The sequence below is a fragment of the Pan paniscus genome, chromosome 6 (genome assembly GCF_029289425.2).
Source record: "Pan paniscus chromosome 6, NHGRI_mPanPan1-v2.0_pri, whole genome shotgun sequence".
NCBI lineage: Eukaryota > Metazoa > Chordata > Mammalia > Primates > Hominidae > Pan > Pan paniscus.
Window position 1 is genome coordinate 11,734,201 of NC_073255.2, and position 14,603 is coordinate 11,748,803.

Genomic DNA, 14,603 nt, shown 5'->3' on the forward strand with positions numbered 1-14,603 from the left:
CTGGTCTTGCACTCCCGGCCTCAAGTGATCCGCCCGCCTCATTCTCTGAAACTTCTGGGATTACAGGCATGAGCGAAGCGCCTGCCCTGTTATTTTTTTTTTTTAGAGATAGGGTCTTGCTGTCTTGCCCAGGCTGGTCTCAAACCCCTGGGCTCAGGTGATCCGCCCACCTTGGCCTCCCAAAGTGCTGAGATTACAGGCGGGAGCCACTGTGCCTGATTCGGTTCACTGTCTTGACTGAGGCGATGGTTTCACAGGTATAGATGTGTGAAAACACATCAAAGGGTACAGTTTATGTGTAGTTCATTGTAAATCAGTTACAGCCCATTAAAATTGCGTGTGTGCGTGTATGTATGCCTGTGTGGATCTCTATGGAAACCAGAAGCCCTCTGATGCGTGTGTTTGTTCTTGCTTAGGATGCCCCGAACAAGAGTCTCAGCGCGGTCATGAGCCACGAATCGGATGCTGCTCACTCTGACAGTGCCAGGTCATCTTCCAGCAAGTTAGAACTCTCGCGTGATGTTAACAAAATAAGGAAATCAGAGGTTTGTCTTGGCAACTAACCGTGTAGAGACACCCGCTACCGAGTGCCTGCTCTGCGAAGAGCTCTTTTCCATGCGTTGGGGACCTAGCAGTGAACAGAAACCCACGCCCTCATGGGCTTTACTTTCCAGTGAGGAGGGGACACGGCAGCAAGTGAACAGCAGTAATAGCGTTTATGGGTGTTTACCAGGCGCCGAGCTGTCCCCAGGGACCAGCTCAGCATCCCCATGACCTTCAGGTACTGTGATTCTCTCTAGGAGGGAACCCAGGCCCAGGAAGGTTAAATAGCTTGGCCACAGCTGCATAACCAGTAAGGCATGGAGCTGGGGGTTTGTGCCCAGGCACTTTAACTCCAGAATTAGCACCGGTTACTGCAAGCTATGCTTCTTCCCACTTACGAGGTCTAAGTGACAGGAAGGGCATGTGGCCGGGGTGGGGTCCTGGCGTTTATTCTGGGTGAGTGGGATGGGATGGGACACCATCTGAGCAGAGGTGTCAGGAGGCTCTGTGGCTTCACTGTTGACAAACCAGTGAGGAAGCTCTTGGAACCATCCCGCTGGGAGGTGATGGTGACTGGGACTAAGGTGGGCTGAGGTCTGAGGTGTTTTGAAGGGTGCAGGGGTTGACAGGGAAAGAGAAGGCAAAGATGAGTCCAAGATTTTTTGGCTGAGCATTGGCAGAATGGAGTTGCCATTTATGATGATGTGGAAGATGGAGGCAGGGGGCTGAGTTTTGGGAGCAAAATTAAGTGGTTGATTTTGGAGAAGTTAAGCTTAAGGTGCCTGAACTGATGCCCAAGTAGCATGGCTGGAGGCAAGACTGGAGTTCAAGGGCAAACTCCAGCTGGAGGTAGAAATATGGGGGTTAGGGCATACACGTGGTGATTAAAGCCGTTAGGTCGGGCGCGGTGGCTCACGCCTGTCATCCCAGCACCTTGGGAGACCGAGGTGGGTGGGTCACTTGAGGTCAGGAGTTCGAGACCAGCCTGGCCAACATGGTGAAACCCCATCTCTGCTAAAAAAAATATAAAAATTAGCCAGGCCTGGTGGCAGGTGCTTGTAATCCCAGCTATTCAGGAGGCTGAGGCAGGAGAATTGCTTGAACCTGGGAGGCAGAGGTGGCAGTGAGCCGGGATCCAAGATCACACCACTGCACTCCAGCCTGGGCAACAGAGTGAGATTCCGTCTCAAAAAATGTAATAATAATTAAAGCCATTAATATATGAGTCTAAGTATGGTTAAATTTTGTTTTGTTGTTTTTTTTTTTTGAGACAGAGTCTCGCTCTGTCGCCCAGGCTGGAGGGCAGTGGTGCGATCTTGGATCTCGGCTCATTGCAAGCTCTGCCTCCCGGGTTCACGCCATTCTCCTGCCTCAGCCTCCTGAGTAGCTAGGACTACAGGCACCCACCACCACGCCCGGCTAATGTGTTGTTAGTAGAGATGGGGTTTCACCCATGTTAGCCAGGATGGTCTCGATCTCCTGACCTCGTGATCCACCTGTCTTGGCCTCCCAAAGTGCTGGGATTACAGGCATGAGCCACCACGCCTAGCCGGTATCGTTAATTTTATACAATAAATACTGTACCAACAGACCCAGGTGACATTTTCAAGTTTTTGGGGTTTTCTTTGAGAGACTTTCAGTAAATGCCATAATTCTGTTATTCATTTCATCAATAATATAAATATTAATATTTTATTCAGGTTAAAATAGTCAAATTGGCTGGGTGTGGTGGCTCACACCTGTAATCGCAGCACTTTGGGAGGCCGAGGCAGGCAGGTCACCTGAGGTCAGGAGTTCGAGACCAGCCTGGCCAATATGGTGAAACCCCGTCTCTACTAAAAATACAAAAATTAGCCTGGTGTAGTGGCACATGCCTGTAGTCCAGCTACCCAGGGAAGCTGAGGCAGGAGAATTGCTGGAACCCGAGAGGCGGAGGCTGCGGTGAGCCGAGATCGCGCCACTGCACTCCAGCCTGGGCAACAGAGCAAGACTCTGTCTCAAAAAAAAAAAAAAAAAGTCAAATTAAAGTCAAATTAGCTCAAGGAGAACAGCCTCATTAATAATATTCTAATTAATTAAAGTATAAAAAAGTGGTTTTAACCCCATAATGATGTAAACGTAATATTTTGCTTTATGATTTTTTTTAAATGCAAAAGCCCAAGATCAAGAAGTCTGTAAGTGATGAAAGAGTCTCCAAAATGAATTTTAAATCGACTGGAAAAGGGATCACCTTTTTCTCATCTGAGAGCGGTGAGTATTTTAATTGTAGAACCTTAATATTTACAAACTGTTGCTTATGAATTATATAATGTCTATACTGTTTTACAACCATCTTTTTTTAATTTTTAGTTTCTTAGAGGCAGAGTCTCGCTATGTTGTCCAGGCTGGTCTTGAACTCCTGGGCTCAAGTGATCCTCCCACCTCGGCCTCCCGAGTAACTGGGATTACAAGTAGGCGTCACCACATCCAGCACAACCATCTTTTTAAATAATGAGGCTGGTACAGCTGCTTCTGTTTCTCCTCCCTGGTTTGGAGTTCAAGTTCAAGGCGTGACCTTGCTGTGCTGACTCAGTCTGTTAGGGCAGATGCCAGTATGGGACAGCTGGGCCTCCCCTGGGCCCTGCACGCCCATCTCAGAGTCTGATGCTGTTGACTATATTGTTTTCTTACAGGCAACTTTTCTCTCTCAAGGGTCTCATTCTCTCGGATTTTTAAAGGTGCTCAAATTAAAAACAACATACAACCCTTATTCACTTCCTCATCCTCCTGTTTTATTACGTTTTCCTTTATCCTGGGAAGATCGCTCTTGAGGCCTCTCTGTCTGCTGACTGCACTTTGTCCCTCTGGTCTGATTCCTCAGCTGTGTCTGTGTGAACTTTCAACCTCACGCCTCTCGTTTTCTCAGGGTCATCCAATGATGATCAATGTCATGGGAATTTTCTGCTGTTACTCTGCTGGCCTTGCCAGTTGCACGTGGCCTTGTTTTCATGATTAAACAAGCCCTGGTGTTTCCCCTTTTTTCTTTTCTTTTTCTTTTTTTGAGACAGGGTTTTACTTTCTTGCCCAGGCTGGAGTGCAGTGGTGCCATCATAGCTCACTGCAACCTCTACCTCCTGGGTTCAAGTGATTCTCCTGCCTCAGCCTCCCTAGTAGCTGGGATTACAGGCACCCATCACTGCACCTTGTATTTTTAGTAGACGGGGTTTCATGATGTTGGCCAGGGTGGTCTCAAACTCCTGACCTCAGGTGATCTGCCTGCCTCAGCCTCCTGAAGTACTGAGATTACAGGTGTGAGCCCACCCGCCCCTGGGCTTTTTTTTTTTTTTTTTTTTTTTAAAGAGGTGGGTTCTTGCTCTGTTGCCCAGGCTGGTCTTGAACTCCTGGATCCAAGAACTCCTGGATCTGAACGCCTTGACTCCCAAAGTGCTGAGGTTACAGGTATGAGCCCAAACGCGCCTGGTCTTTTTTTGTTTGTTTGTTAAAGAGATGGGGTCTTGCTATGTCGCCCAGGCTGGTCTTGAACTCCTGGGCCCAAGTGATCTTCCCGCCTTGGCGTCCCAAAGCACTGGGATTACAGGTGTGAGCCACCGCGCCTGGCCCTCCCCCTTTTCTGACGGCGTCTCTCTATGGCCGGCCACCCACTCAATGGTGGACTTTTACAGGCTCCATCCTGGGCCCTTGTCCTCTCAAAGGCCTCCCCTGTGTATCCCCCTCTACAGTGCCTGTCGTTTCCCGTTACTCCTCCTCCAATGGATCATTCCCATCGGCACACATGTGCTGCATATGCCCAGTTAGGAAAATCTCTTCTCCTGGCCGGGCATGGTGGCTCACACTTGTAATCCCAGCACTTTGCGAAGCCGAGGCAGGCAGATCACAAGGTCAGGAGTTCGAGACCAGCGCGACCAATATAGTGAAACCCCGTCTCTACTAAAAATACAAAAATTAGCCAGGTGTGGTGGCACACGCCTGTAGTCCCAGCTACTTGGGAGGCTGAGGTGGGAGAACCGCTTGAACCCAGGAGGCAGAGGTTGCAGTGAGCTGAGACCATGCCATTGCATTCCAGCCTGGGTGACAGTGAGACTCCATATGAAAAAAAAAAAAAAAAGGAAAAAAGGAAAATCTCTTCTCCCACTTTCCCCTCTAGATCCCACTTTCTTTCCCTGCTCCTTTGCTGCTAGGCATCTTGGGGGGCTGTGTACATGCTCACCTTTGCTGCTAGGCATCTTGGGGGGCTGTGTACATGCTCACCTTTGCTGCTAGGCATCTTGGGGGGCTGTGTACATGCTCACCTTTGCTGCTAGGTATCTTGGGGGGCTGTGTACATGCTCACCTTTGCTGCTAGGCTTCTTGGGGGGCTGTGTACGTGCTCACCTTCTCCAGGACCTCTCCTGTGTGTCCCTTAGCTTTTGCTCCACGTGGCACTGCCCTCCCCAGGCCACTGAAGGCCCCTTTTCATCAGCAGTGACTCCGTGTTGCCACCGCCAGGAATCCTGCTGTCACTTGAACCGATCTCTCCACAGTCAGGAAAAGCGTCAGCTTCTTGAAATACTCTTCACAGAGATTCGGCCTCTGTGACCCCTCGTCACCCTAGGTTTCTTCTCCCTCTGGTGCAAATCTGTGGGTTGTGTCATTTTCTCCCGCAGAGCTCAGCATCCCAGCAGAGACAGGGCATTCCTGCGGTGCCGTAATCAAGACGCACAGTTCCTGTAACAGAAATAGAACTGAAAATGGAACCCCAGCTAATGTGTTTTCCTGCTGATCTGATGAGCAGGGACGTGATCTCTAGTCCCAGCTCCAACTGGATTTTGTCCTGGATTTCTCTGGTTGTTCCTTTAAGTCCCGTGTGCTAGTCACCAGTCCTGTGGCTCCTGCCCTGTCTCTTGTCAAGGACCCCCTTGACCCACGTGGCATCCCTTCCAGTACCATTTCGTCTGATTATTGCATGTGGCAGCCGTGACTTACTGTCCTCCAGCTTGTGGGTGTCTAGTTGAGAGTTCATGAATGAACATAAGACAATCTTGCAGCCAGGTGCAGTGGCTCACAGCTGTAACCCCAGAACTGTGGGAGGCCAAGGCAGGAGGATCACTTGTGCCCAGGAGTCTGAGACCAGTCTCGGCAACATAGCGAGCCCGTCTCTACAAAAAATATATCAAAATTCACCGGGTATGGTGGCACACTCCTGTAGTCCCAGCAGCTTGGGAGGCTGAGGCAGGATGACTGCTTAAGCCCAGGAGCTCGAGGCTGCAGTGAGCTGTGATTGCACCACTGCACTCCAGCCTGGGTGCCAGAGCGAGACCCTGTCTCCAACCAACAAAAAGGAATCTTCCTTCACATTCAGTCTTGTTCCGACCTTAGAGTCCTGGATTGCGTATAATTTGATTCTCTGAATTTTAAAATCTTCCAAGTGAATAGATAACCAGAATTGCTTGAAAATATGGAAAAAATTGTGGTAGTTTAAGATTTAGAGATTCTTTAGCCTGGACAAGAAAGATAGAGAGGGATAACTATAACTACTAGGAAATTACTTTTGTGAGAGTAACCAGTTGTCTAGTTCTCTAGGAGAGAGGATTCACTTGGGTACACAGCTATCTTTGTCTCTAAAGGGGTTTCAAACTCTGAATAAATAAAAGGTTTCGAATATTTTGTCCCCAAGACCTAGGCCGGGTGCAGAGGCTCATGCCTGTAATCCCAGCACTTTGGGAGGCCGAGATGGGAGGATTACTAGAGCTCAGGAGTTTGAGACCATGGGCAACAGAGCGAAACCTTGTCTCTATAATAATTAGCTGGGTGTGGTGGCACCCGCCTGTGGTCCCAGCTACTTGGGAGGCTGAGGTGGGAGGATCATTTGAGCCCAGGAGTTGGAGGCTGCAGTGAGCCATGATGGTACCACTGCACTCCAGCCTGGATGACAGAGCAAGATCTTGTCTCACAGTAATACTTAAAACAATTAGCCTCGTGTGGTGGTGCATGCCTGTATTCTCAGCTATTAGGGAGGCTGAGATGGGAGGATCACTTGAGCCCAGGAGTTCCTCCAGGCTTCAGTGAGCCATGGTCATGCCACTGCACTCCAGCCTGGGCCATAGAGTGAGAGCTTGTCTTTAAAAAATAAAGAAAAAAGCAAGAGAAACGAGTTTTTCTATTCTTGAAACATGGAAAATTAAAATATCAGAAAACCCAAATTCTTAAGATAGAAAAAAAAAAGAGGTGGCCAGGCGCAGTGGCTCATGCCTGTAATCCCAGCACTTTGGGAGGCCGAGGTGGGTGGATCACGTGAGGTTAAGAGTTCGAGACCAGCCTGGCCAACATGGTGAAACCCCATCTCTACTAAAAATACAAAAATTAGCCGAGTGTGATGGCACGTGCCTGTAGCTACTCAGGAGGCTGAGGCATGAGAATCGCTTGAACCCAGGAGGTGGAGGTTGCAGTGAGCAGAGATCACGCCACTGCACTCCAGCCTGGGTGACAGAGTGAGATTCTGTCTCCAAAAAAAAAAAAACAAAAAACAAAAAAGAAAAAACGAGGTAGCAGGAAACTCAAAGGGAAGGCTGACAATCCCAGCCAGGGTCTGCTGAGCCCCTGCCTTGTTCCAGGTGGTCATGGAAGCAGCGTCCTTACTCCTCTCCCGTCTCCTGGCCGAGGAGAAGGGGGCCCACCCCAGGAAGGCTAGAACGAGAAAAAGCACACAGACCCCCAATTGACAGCAGGATTGTATTCATGTTCAGCTTCATGAAACTCTATTCCAGAGAAATATGAGAGACCCAAGGATGATCGAAAGGAAGAGTTCAACACGTGGGTCAATAATATGTACGTCTTCTTTGTGAACACGCTCTTTCACGCGTATAAACGTGAAGAAGCTATCAAGGAGAAAATAAGGGCAGACAGGTTACGTAGCACAGCACAGGCCCAGCAGCGGAAGATGGAAGATGACGAACTGGAAGCAAGGTAACTTATGAGGTCCCTCCTCTCCTTCCCCAGCTGCTCTCTCTCTTCCTGTCTTCCGCAGCTGCCAGAACGCATCAGGACCAAGTGCTTTCTGGACAAGCCGTAATTTCCTATGGGCATCATTGACATAAAAAGGAATGAATATTTGGTCTCTGTTCCTGGCAGAGCACCTGAAGCCTTTGTAACTTCCTGAGTAATGGGATAATGGGAGCATCTTTTGTTCTAATATTTGGTCTTAGTTTCTAGTTTTATTTTTATTTTTTAGACAGGGTCTCACTGTCACCCAGGCTAGAGTGGAGTGGTATGATCTCAGCTCACTGCAACCTCCGCCTCCCGGGTTCAAGCGATTCTCTTGCCTCAGCCTCCCGAGTAGCTGGGATTACAAGCATGCACCACCACGCCTGGCTAATTTTTGTATTTTTAGTAGAGACAGGGTTTCACCAGATTGTCCAGGCTGGTCTCGAACTCCTGACCTCAAGTGATCTGCCAGCCTCGGCCTCCCAAAGTGCTGAGGTCACAGGGGTGAGTTACTGCATGCAGCTGTTTTCTAGTTCTTGACCCAAGAGTTCAAAACCTGTGGACTCTTTGGGGGTAATGACTGTCTATGTTGAGATGACTGGTAGCCAGGGGAGGGGCCCTCGATAGCTTCTCGTTGGAGCTGGTTGCCAGGAAACCAACCACGAGATTAGAGGGTTGGGACTTTCAGCTCCAGCCCAACCTCCCAGGAAGGGAGAGGGGCTGGAGATTGAGTTCAATAACTAATAGCCAGTGACTTAATCAGGTCTACATATTGGACCCTCCATAAAATCCCCAAATGGGCTGGGCATCATGGCACATGCCGGTAACCCCAGCACTTTGGGGGGCCAAGGCAGGAGAATCACTTGAGTTTGAGACCAGCCTAGGTAATACAGCAAGACCTCATCTCTACAAAAAATACAAAAATTAGCCAGATGTGGTGGCAGGCGCCTGTAGTCCCAGCTACTTTGGAGACTGAGGCAGGAGGATTGCTTGAGCCTGGGAGGTTGAGGCTGCAGTGATCTGTTTGTGCCACTGCACTCCAGCCTGGGCAACACAGTAAGACCCTATCTCAAACACACACACACACACACACACACACACACATACACACACATACATATATATATACACGTAACTTTGGGAGGCCGAGGTGGGTGGATCACCTGAGGTCAGGAGTTTGAGACCAGCCTGGCCAACCTGGTGAAACCCATCTCTACTAAAAATACAAAATATTAGCCGGGCGTGGTAGCGGAAGCCTATAATCCCAGCTACTCAGGAGGCTGAGGCAGGAGAATCGCTTGAACTCGCGGGAGGCGGAAGTTACAGTGAGCCGAGATTGCACCATTGCACTCCAGCCTGGGCAACAAGAGCGAAACTCTGTCTCGAGAAAAAATTTTCTTTTCATAGATAGATAAAAAGTTTATTTTGGACTGTGTCGACATGGCATCAGTTATTTCAGGCAAAGTGTAGCAACTTACAGTTTTGTTTACACATGCTGTTGAAATGCAGGTATGAAGGGCTGTATACTATAAATAGCATAAAACTGGTTTTGCAGTTTGGAGGGGGATAAAAAAAAGCTACCACCTTCTCATGTTTGCTTTTAGGCTGAATATCTTTATCTTGAGAGAGGAAGAGGCCAAGAGACATGACTATGAGGTGGACATCACAGTGATCAAGGAGCCAGCAGACGTGTCATCCTCTCACCTCATACTGGACCCTCCCAAGGAGGATGTGACCGTGTCCCCATCCAGCAAGACCATCACCAGCAAGAAGAAGAAAAAGTAGAGAGACACGAGGACACACACACAGGCTTAGGACGGCACGTGCTGTAAGATTTCCTGAGCATTACAGTTCTTAGCACTGAACTCGTTGCAGTGTTTTAACATACCCCCTGGCCCACTGCATCTCAGGTTTCCTACGTGGCTGGATTACGGGAGTTCGAGACCAGCCTGGGCAACATAGTGAGACCCCCATCTCTGCAAAATTAAAACATCAGCCGGCCGTGGTGGTGTGTACATGTGGTTCTAGCTTCTTGGGAGGCTGAGGTGGGAGGATTGCTTGAGCTCAGGAGGTTGAGGCTGCAGTGAGCCATTGCATTCCAGCCTGGGTCACGGACCTGGTGGCCGGTGTAATCTATAAATAGGCAGCAGGAGAGAGACTCAACATAAAACCAGAATTTTAAAAACTTTTAACAATTTATTAGTCTTATTTTCCAGTAAAATATTCACATAATGTCAAAAGAATGAAATGATAGCGATATAGCCAACTACCTTTAATTAATTCCACATAAATATTTAAAATCTAAAAACCTCAGATCAGCAGACCGAGTCGAAATGTGATTCTTCAAAGCAAGTATTGCTTTACCCTTGTCCTGAATGCAGTCCGTCATATGACCACTAACTTGCATGTGACCACATGTTTGCAGAGTGGTTTTTAGATAAGCTCTCGGTGAGCCGTCATCCGTCAATCCAAGAAGAAGATGTTGTTGAACTGCGTTGCACAAAGTTTCTTGACCTCTTCTGCAACAAGGACACAACAGTGAGGAAGGAGGAGGCAGTCACTTAAAAGGTTACATGATATATAATTAAATTCTTCTTGGGTAAAATTAGGAAGAGAGATTTGCATTGATTTTGACCTTAAATCCCAGAAGACTAGGCAAGAATTTTTTTTTTTTTTTTTTTTTGAGACAGGGTCTCACTCTGTCACCCAGGCTGGAGTGTAGTGGTGTGATCTTAGCTCACTGCAGCCTCTGCCTCCCAAGTAGCTGGGACTACAGGTGCACACCACCACGCCCTGCTAATGTTTGCATTTTTTGGTAGAGACAGGGTTTTGCCATGTTGGCCAGGCTGGTCTCGAACTCCTAACCTCAAGTGATCCGCCCACCTTGGTCTCCCAAAGTGCTGGGATTACAGGCATGAACCACTGTGCCCAGCCAAGAAATGTTAACAAGTAGAAGAGGGGAAAAAACCACCTACAAAACCTACCAGGCCTCAGGAGTTTTGAGCCTATCAACACTGCTGCCCGGGGCCTGAGAAACTGCAAAGTGCCCGGGACACCCAGGGGAGGGGGTTAGAAGCACAAGGCTGGTGACACACACCAAGCACAAGGTTGTCATCCTGGGACAACTAATGGAACAACAAAGAAACGGACAGCAACCTTGAGCTGCAGACCAAGTGCTCCGCAGAGGGGTCAGGATTTTGATCTTACCACATTCACAGTTTAGATCAGGCTTGCATTAACTGATGTTTCTAATGCACACAATGACTAACACAAGTATTACTAATAAAGAGAAAAATTTAGTATGCCCGAGAAGATACAAGGGGAAAAAAACGCTTACACTTAATTTCCACACAGTGTACACGTGGGGCATCTCCCAAGGGGGCAGCTCTGCCGAGGTGAGGTCCCCTGTCTCCAGGGCAGCCGAGCTATCAGCACAGCAGCTGCCGGGTCGCCCCGTGCAGTGGGCAAGGCTGGCCGCTTTGGTGGGAAGGCAGGAAAAAATGTCTGCCTCCTCCTGCCTGTGTACAGAGGGATACTTGTAAACGGCTACGTGAACCTGGCAGCTTCTCCCTACAAAAGATATGTTTTTATCACAGGATATTAAAAAAGGACATTTGGGGCTGGGCAAGGTGGCTCACGCCTGTAATCCCAGCTCTTTGGGAGGCCAGAGGATCACTTGAGGCCTGGAGTTTGAGCCCAGCCTGTGCGACAGAGCAAGACTCTGTTTCAAAAAAAAAAAAAACAAAAAAAAAAAAACAAAAAAAATTAGCTGGGTCTGGTGACACATGCCTTGGTGATACATGCCTGTGGTCTCAGCTACTCTAGAGGCTGAGGTGGGAGGACTGCTTGAGCCTAGGAGTTGGGGGCTGTGGTGAGCTACGATTGCACCACTGCACTCCAGCCTGTGTGACAAAGTGAGACCCTGTCTCCAAAAAAAGGGGGACATTTCTTAATATATAGTCACTTTTTTTTTTTTTTAAGAGTTGTAGAAAATAATTTTCTTTTGGCCATTGCCAAGTTTCCTGTGCTACAGGAAGGTCTTGTCATAGTTTTCCAAGGAACAGAAAATGGATCAAATGTGGATCAGAGGCACCTGCTTAGAATCTCAACAGTCATGATTTGTTCTATTTATCTATTTTTTAACCATGTTTCTTAATGCAATGAAAAGACAACTTTTCAAATTCTCCTGAAATACCAAATCCTACTTACCATTTACTTCAATCAGGTTTGCATTTTTTTGATTCAAAATAACATAGAGCTCCCGCCGATCAGACTTCTTTCCAACAACCCAGTAATCACTCATGGCCTTCACAATGATCTCCTCATCTTCATCCACTCTGCAAGACGAGTGTCAAAATGCAATCGTTCGTTACTCATACGGCCAGACTGTGAGAATAAGCGTTCCAAACCAAGAACAGGAAATGGAACGGGCGCACGTGGCATTTAAAAGGCTCAGGGAGTGCCGCGCGAGGGAACCGGTGACTTCAGGGCTCCCGGGTCTGTTTGGAAGCGGCGCCCATGAAGGTGGTTCACGCTTGAACCCCATGGAAAGGGCTTTGAAGGGACTTTCTGTGTCTTTTCTCTTCTTAGAAAGGGGACGCCTGATTGGAGAAGTGGCTGGAATCACCTGGTAAAGTCACTGTTGATGTCCCCGAGAATCTTCATTAAATCCGGGTGCACGGAAGTGAGCGACACGCTGGGCGTTTTCCTCATGTGAACTGTGCTCTTCTCGGCGAGATTCATGTGGTTGAAGTAGATAAACTTAAACTGGGGTTCTTTCTCAGACCTGTGAAAACATGTCACCAAGACAGTAGCACTCCGGCCGGATACAACTGGATTCTTCTTTTAAAATTTTTTTGAGATGGAGTCTTACTGTCACCCAGGCTGGAGTGCAGTGACACGATCTCGGCTCACTGCAACCTCCGCCTCCCTGGTTCAAGCGATTCTCCTGCCTCAGCCTCCTGAGTAGCTGGGATTACAGGCGCCTGCCACCAAGCCCAGCTAATTTTTGTATTTTTAGTAGAGACGGGGTTTCACCATGTTGGCCAGGATGGTCTCGATCTCCTGACCTTGTGATCCGCCCGCCTTGGCCTCCCAAAGTGCAGGGATTACAGGCGTGAGCCCCCGCGCCCGGCCCTGGCCCTCTTTTTCTAAACAAAGTTTCACGGGAACCTCGCCATTGCCACATGTTCATGTGTTGTCTGTCTGCTTTCCCACCAAAATGATAGTTGAGTAGTTTTAACACGTATCTACACACAGCCCGTGACATCTGAAATACTTATTATTGGGTCCTTTACCGTAAGTCTGCTGACCCCTGCTTGAGGAGAGTAACATCTCGTTCCTCCCGCAGTGCGGGGAATGAGTGTCCTGTGGAAATTAACCTGCCTCATGAGGGAAGCCTATGACACTATGTAACGAAGCTTTCCCTCATATCATCCCCAGTGGACATCACTGTAAAACGCAGTCGCCTTTTCCACTGCAGTCTGATGAACATTTTAAATGGGATATACCTTTTTATTTCTTAAACTGACTAGGCAATGCTACGACACTGACTCCCAGGTCAGAGTCTGTGACCTCCTCGGGGACCGAGTGGGAAAAGCTGGGCCTCACGGCTCCTGGGGCCCCTCCCCTCCCCTCCCTGCACCCTCAGTGTCCACCCTGGGGCCTGGATGGAGCCTGAACACAGCCCCGCCCCTGGGCTCAGAGGCCTCCTCTGCTTGCTTCAGGGTTAGCAGCCACGTTCTGGAGGGCTGGGGGTACCAGAAATCCGACCTCCGGACAAATGGGGTACTCATGAAATACTCTACATCCAGGCAAAGAAAGAACGTGGAGGATTCAGTTTCCAGGAACATGTAAAGAAACTTCTTATAAAACCAGAATTTGTTTTCATAGTGTCCTAAGGTTAAGGAAAGTATAATGACAAGAAAAACTGTTTGGAAAGAGTTGTAAATTTAGTGGTCTGGGTAGACAAGGAACTTAAATCGGGTGTAAGCTTTTATCCTCACAACACTCTGTGGAGCCAGCACTTTGGGAGGCTGAGGCAGGCAAATCACTTGAGGTCAGGAGTTTGAGATCAGCCCAGGCAACATGGAGAAACCCCGCCTCTACCAAAAATTCAAAAATTAGCCAGGCGTGGTGGCACACACCTGTAGTCCTAGCTCCTGGGGAGGCTGAGGTAGGAGGATCACTTACAGCCTGGGAGGTCAAGGCTGCAGTGAGCCATGATTGCGCCACTGCACTCCGGCCTGGGCAACAGCAGGAGACCCTGTCTCCAAAAACAAACCCACAAAAAAACAGGTGACACGTTCTCTATGGTCACTACACTTTGTCACTTTCCATCTGTTAGTTGATAACCTGCATGATCCAAACCGATTTAACTCACTTTTGCCTCCTTCACAAAGGAAAACCTGATATTTTCACGGCCAAAGGATTCAATGATTCAGCAGCACTGTCAAGATGTAAGCTGTTGGCTGGGCCTGGTGGCTCATGCCTGTAATCCTAGCACTTTGGAAGGCCGAGGTGGGTGGATCACCTGAGGTCAGGAGTTCAAGACCAGCCTGGCCAACATGGCAAAACCCCGTCTCTACTAAAAATACAAAAATTAGCTGGGTGTGGTGGCACGCGCCTGTAGTCCCAGCTACGCAGGAGGCTGAGGCAGGAGAATTGCTTGAACTCAGGGGATGGAGGTTGCAGTGAGCTGAGACCATGCCACTGCACTCCAGCCTGGGTGAAAGAGTGAAACTCTGTCTCAAAAAATAAAAACAAAAAACCAACAAAGATGTAAGCTGTTGACAGCAGTAATCCACACACTGTTGTACAAAACCTAGAGGTGCTTTCACCTTTGCTCGCTTCTGCGCTCTTAGAGGCCCACGGTTACACAAGACCATGCAGAAATAACATATGGGCCGGGCGCGGTGGCTCACGCCTGTAATCCCAGCACTTTGGGAGGCCGAAGCAGGTGGATCACGAGGTCAGGAGTTCGAGACCAGCCTGACCAACATGGTAAAACCCAGTCTCTACAAAAATACAAAAATTAGCCAGGCATGATGGCACCCAGCTACTCAGGAGGCTGAGGCAGGAGAATTGCTTGAACCTGGGAG

The 14,603-nt window shown here is 48.7% G+C and overlaps 2 protein-coding genes across 21 annotated transcripts in view; one reads left to right on the forward strand and one right to left on the reverse strand.

The window, feature by feature from the left end:
• The window catches only part of LOC129393039 (radial spoke head 10 homolog B), a 43,059-nt gene extending 33,553 nt beyond the window's left edge, over positions 1–9,506 (forward strand). For 16 of the 19 annotated variants that reach the window (XM_055114951.2, XM_055114946.2, XM_055114958.2 and 13 more), the window contains 4 exons: positions 417–545; positions 2,700–2,793; positions 7,287–7,485; positions 9,108–9,506. In XM_055114951.2, the coding sequence (XP_054970926.1) occupies positions 417–545; positions 2,700–2,793; positions 7,287–7,485; positions 9,108–9,288 (603 nt within the window). In that variant the 3' untranslated portion in view covers positions 9,289–9,506. The remainder of the gene's footprint in view (positions 1–416; positions 546–2,699; positions 2,794–7,286; positions 7,486–9,107) is intronic. The other 3 variants (XM_055114964.2, XM_055114962.2, XM_055114963.2) reach the window with 1 other exon arrangement.
• A 173-nt stretch (positions 9,507–9,679) lies between these two features.
• LOC117980870 (vacuolar fusion protein CCZ1 homolog B) overlaps positions 9,680–14,603 on the reverse strand; it is a 28,134-nt gene continuing 23,210 nt past the window's right edge. For both annotated transcript variants that reach the window (XM_055114973.2, XM_055114972.2), the window contains 3 exons: positions 12,131–12,289; positions 11,713–11,840; positions 9,680–10,022 (listed from right to left, as the gene is read on the reverse strand). In XM_055114973.2, the coding sequence (XP_054970948.1) occupies positions 9,967–10,022; positions 11,713–11,840; positions 12,131–12,289 (343 nt within the window). In that variant the 3' untranslated portion in view covers positions 9,680–9,966. The remainder of the gene's footprint in view (positions 10,023–11,712; positions 11,841–12,130; positions 12,290–14,603) is intronic.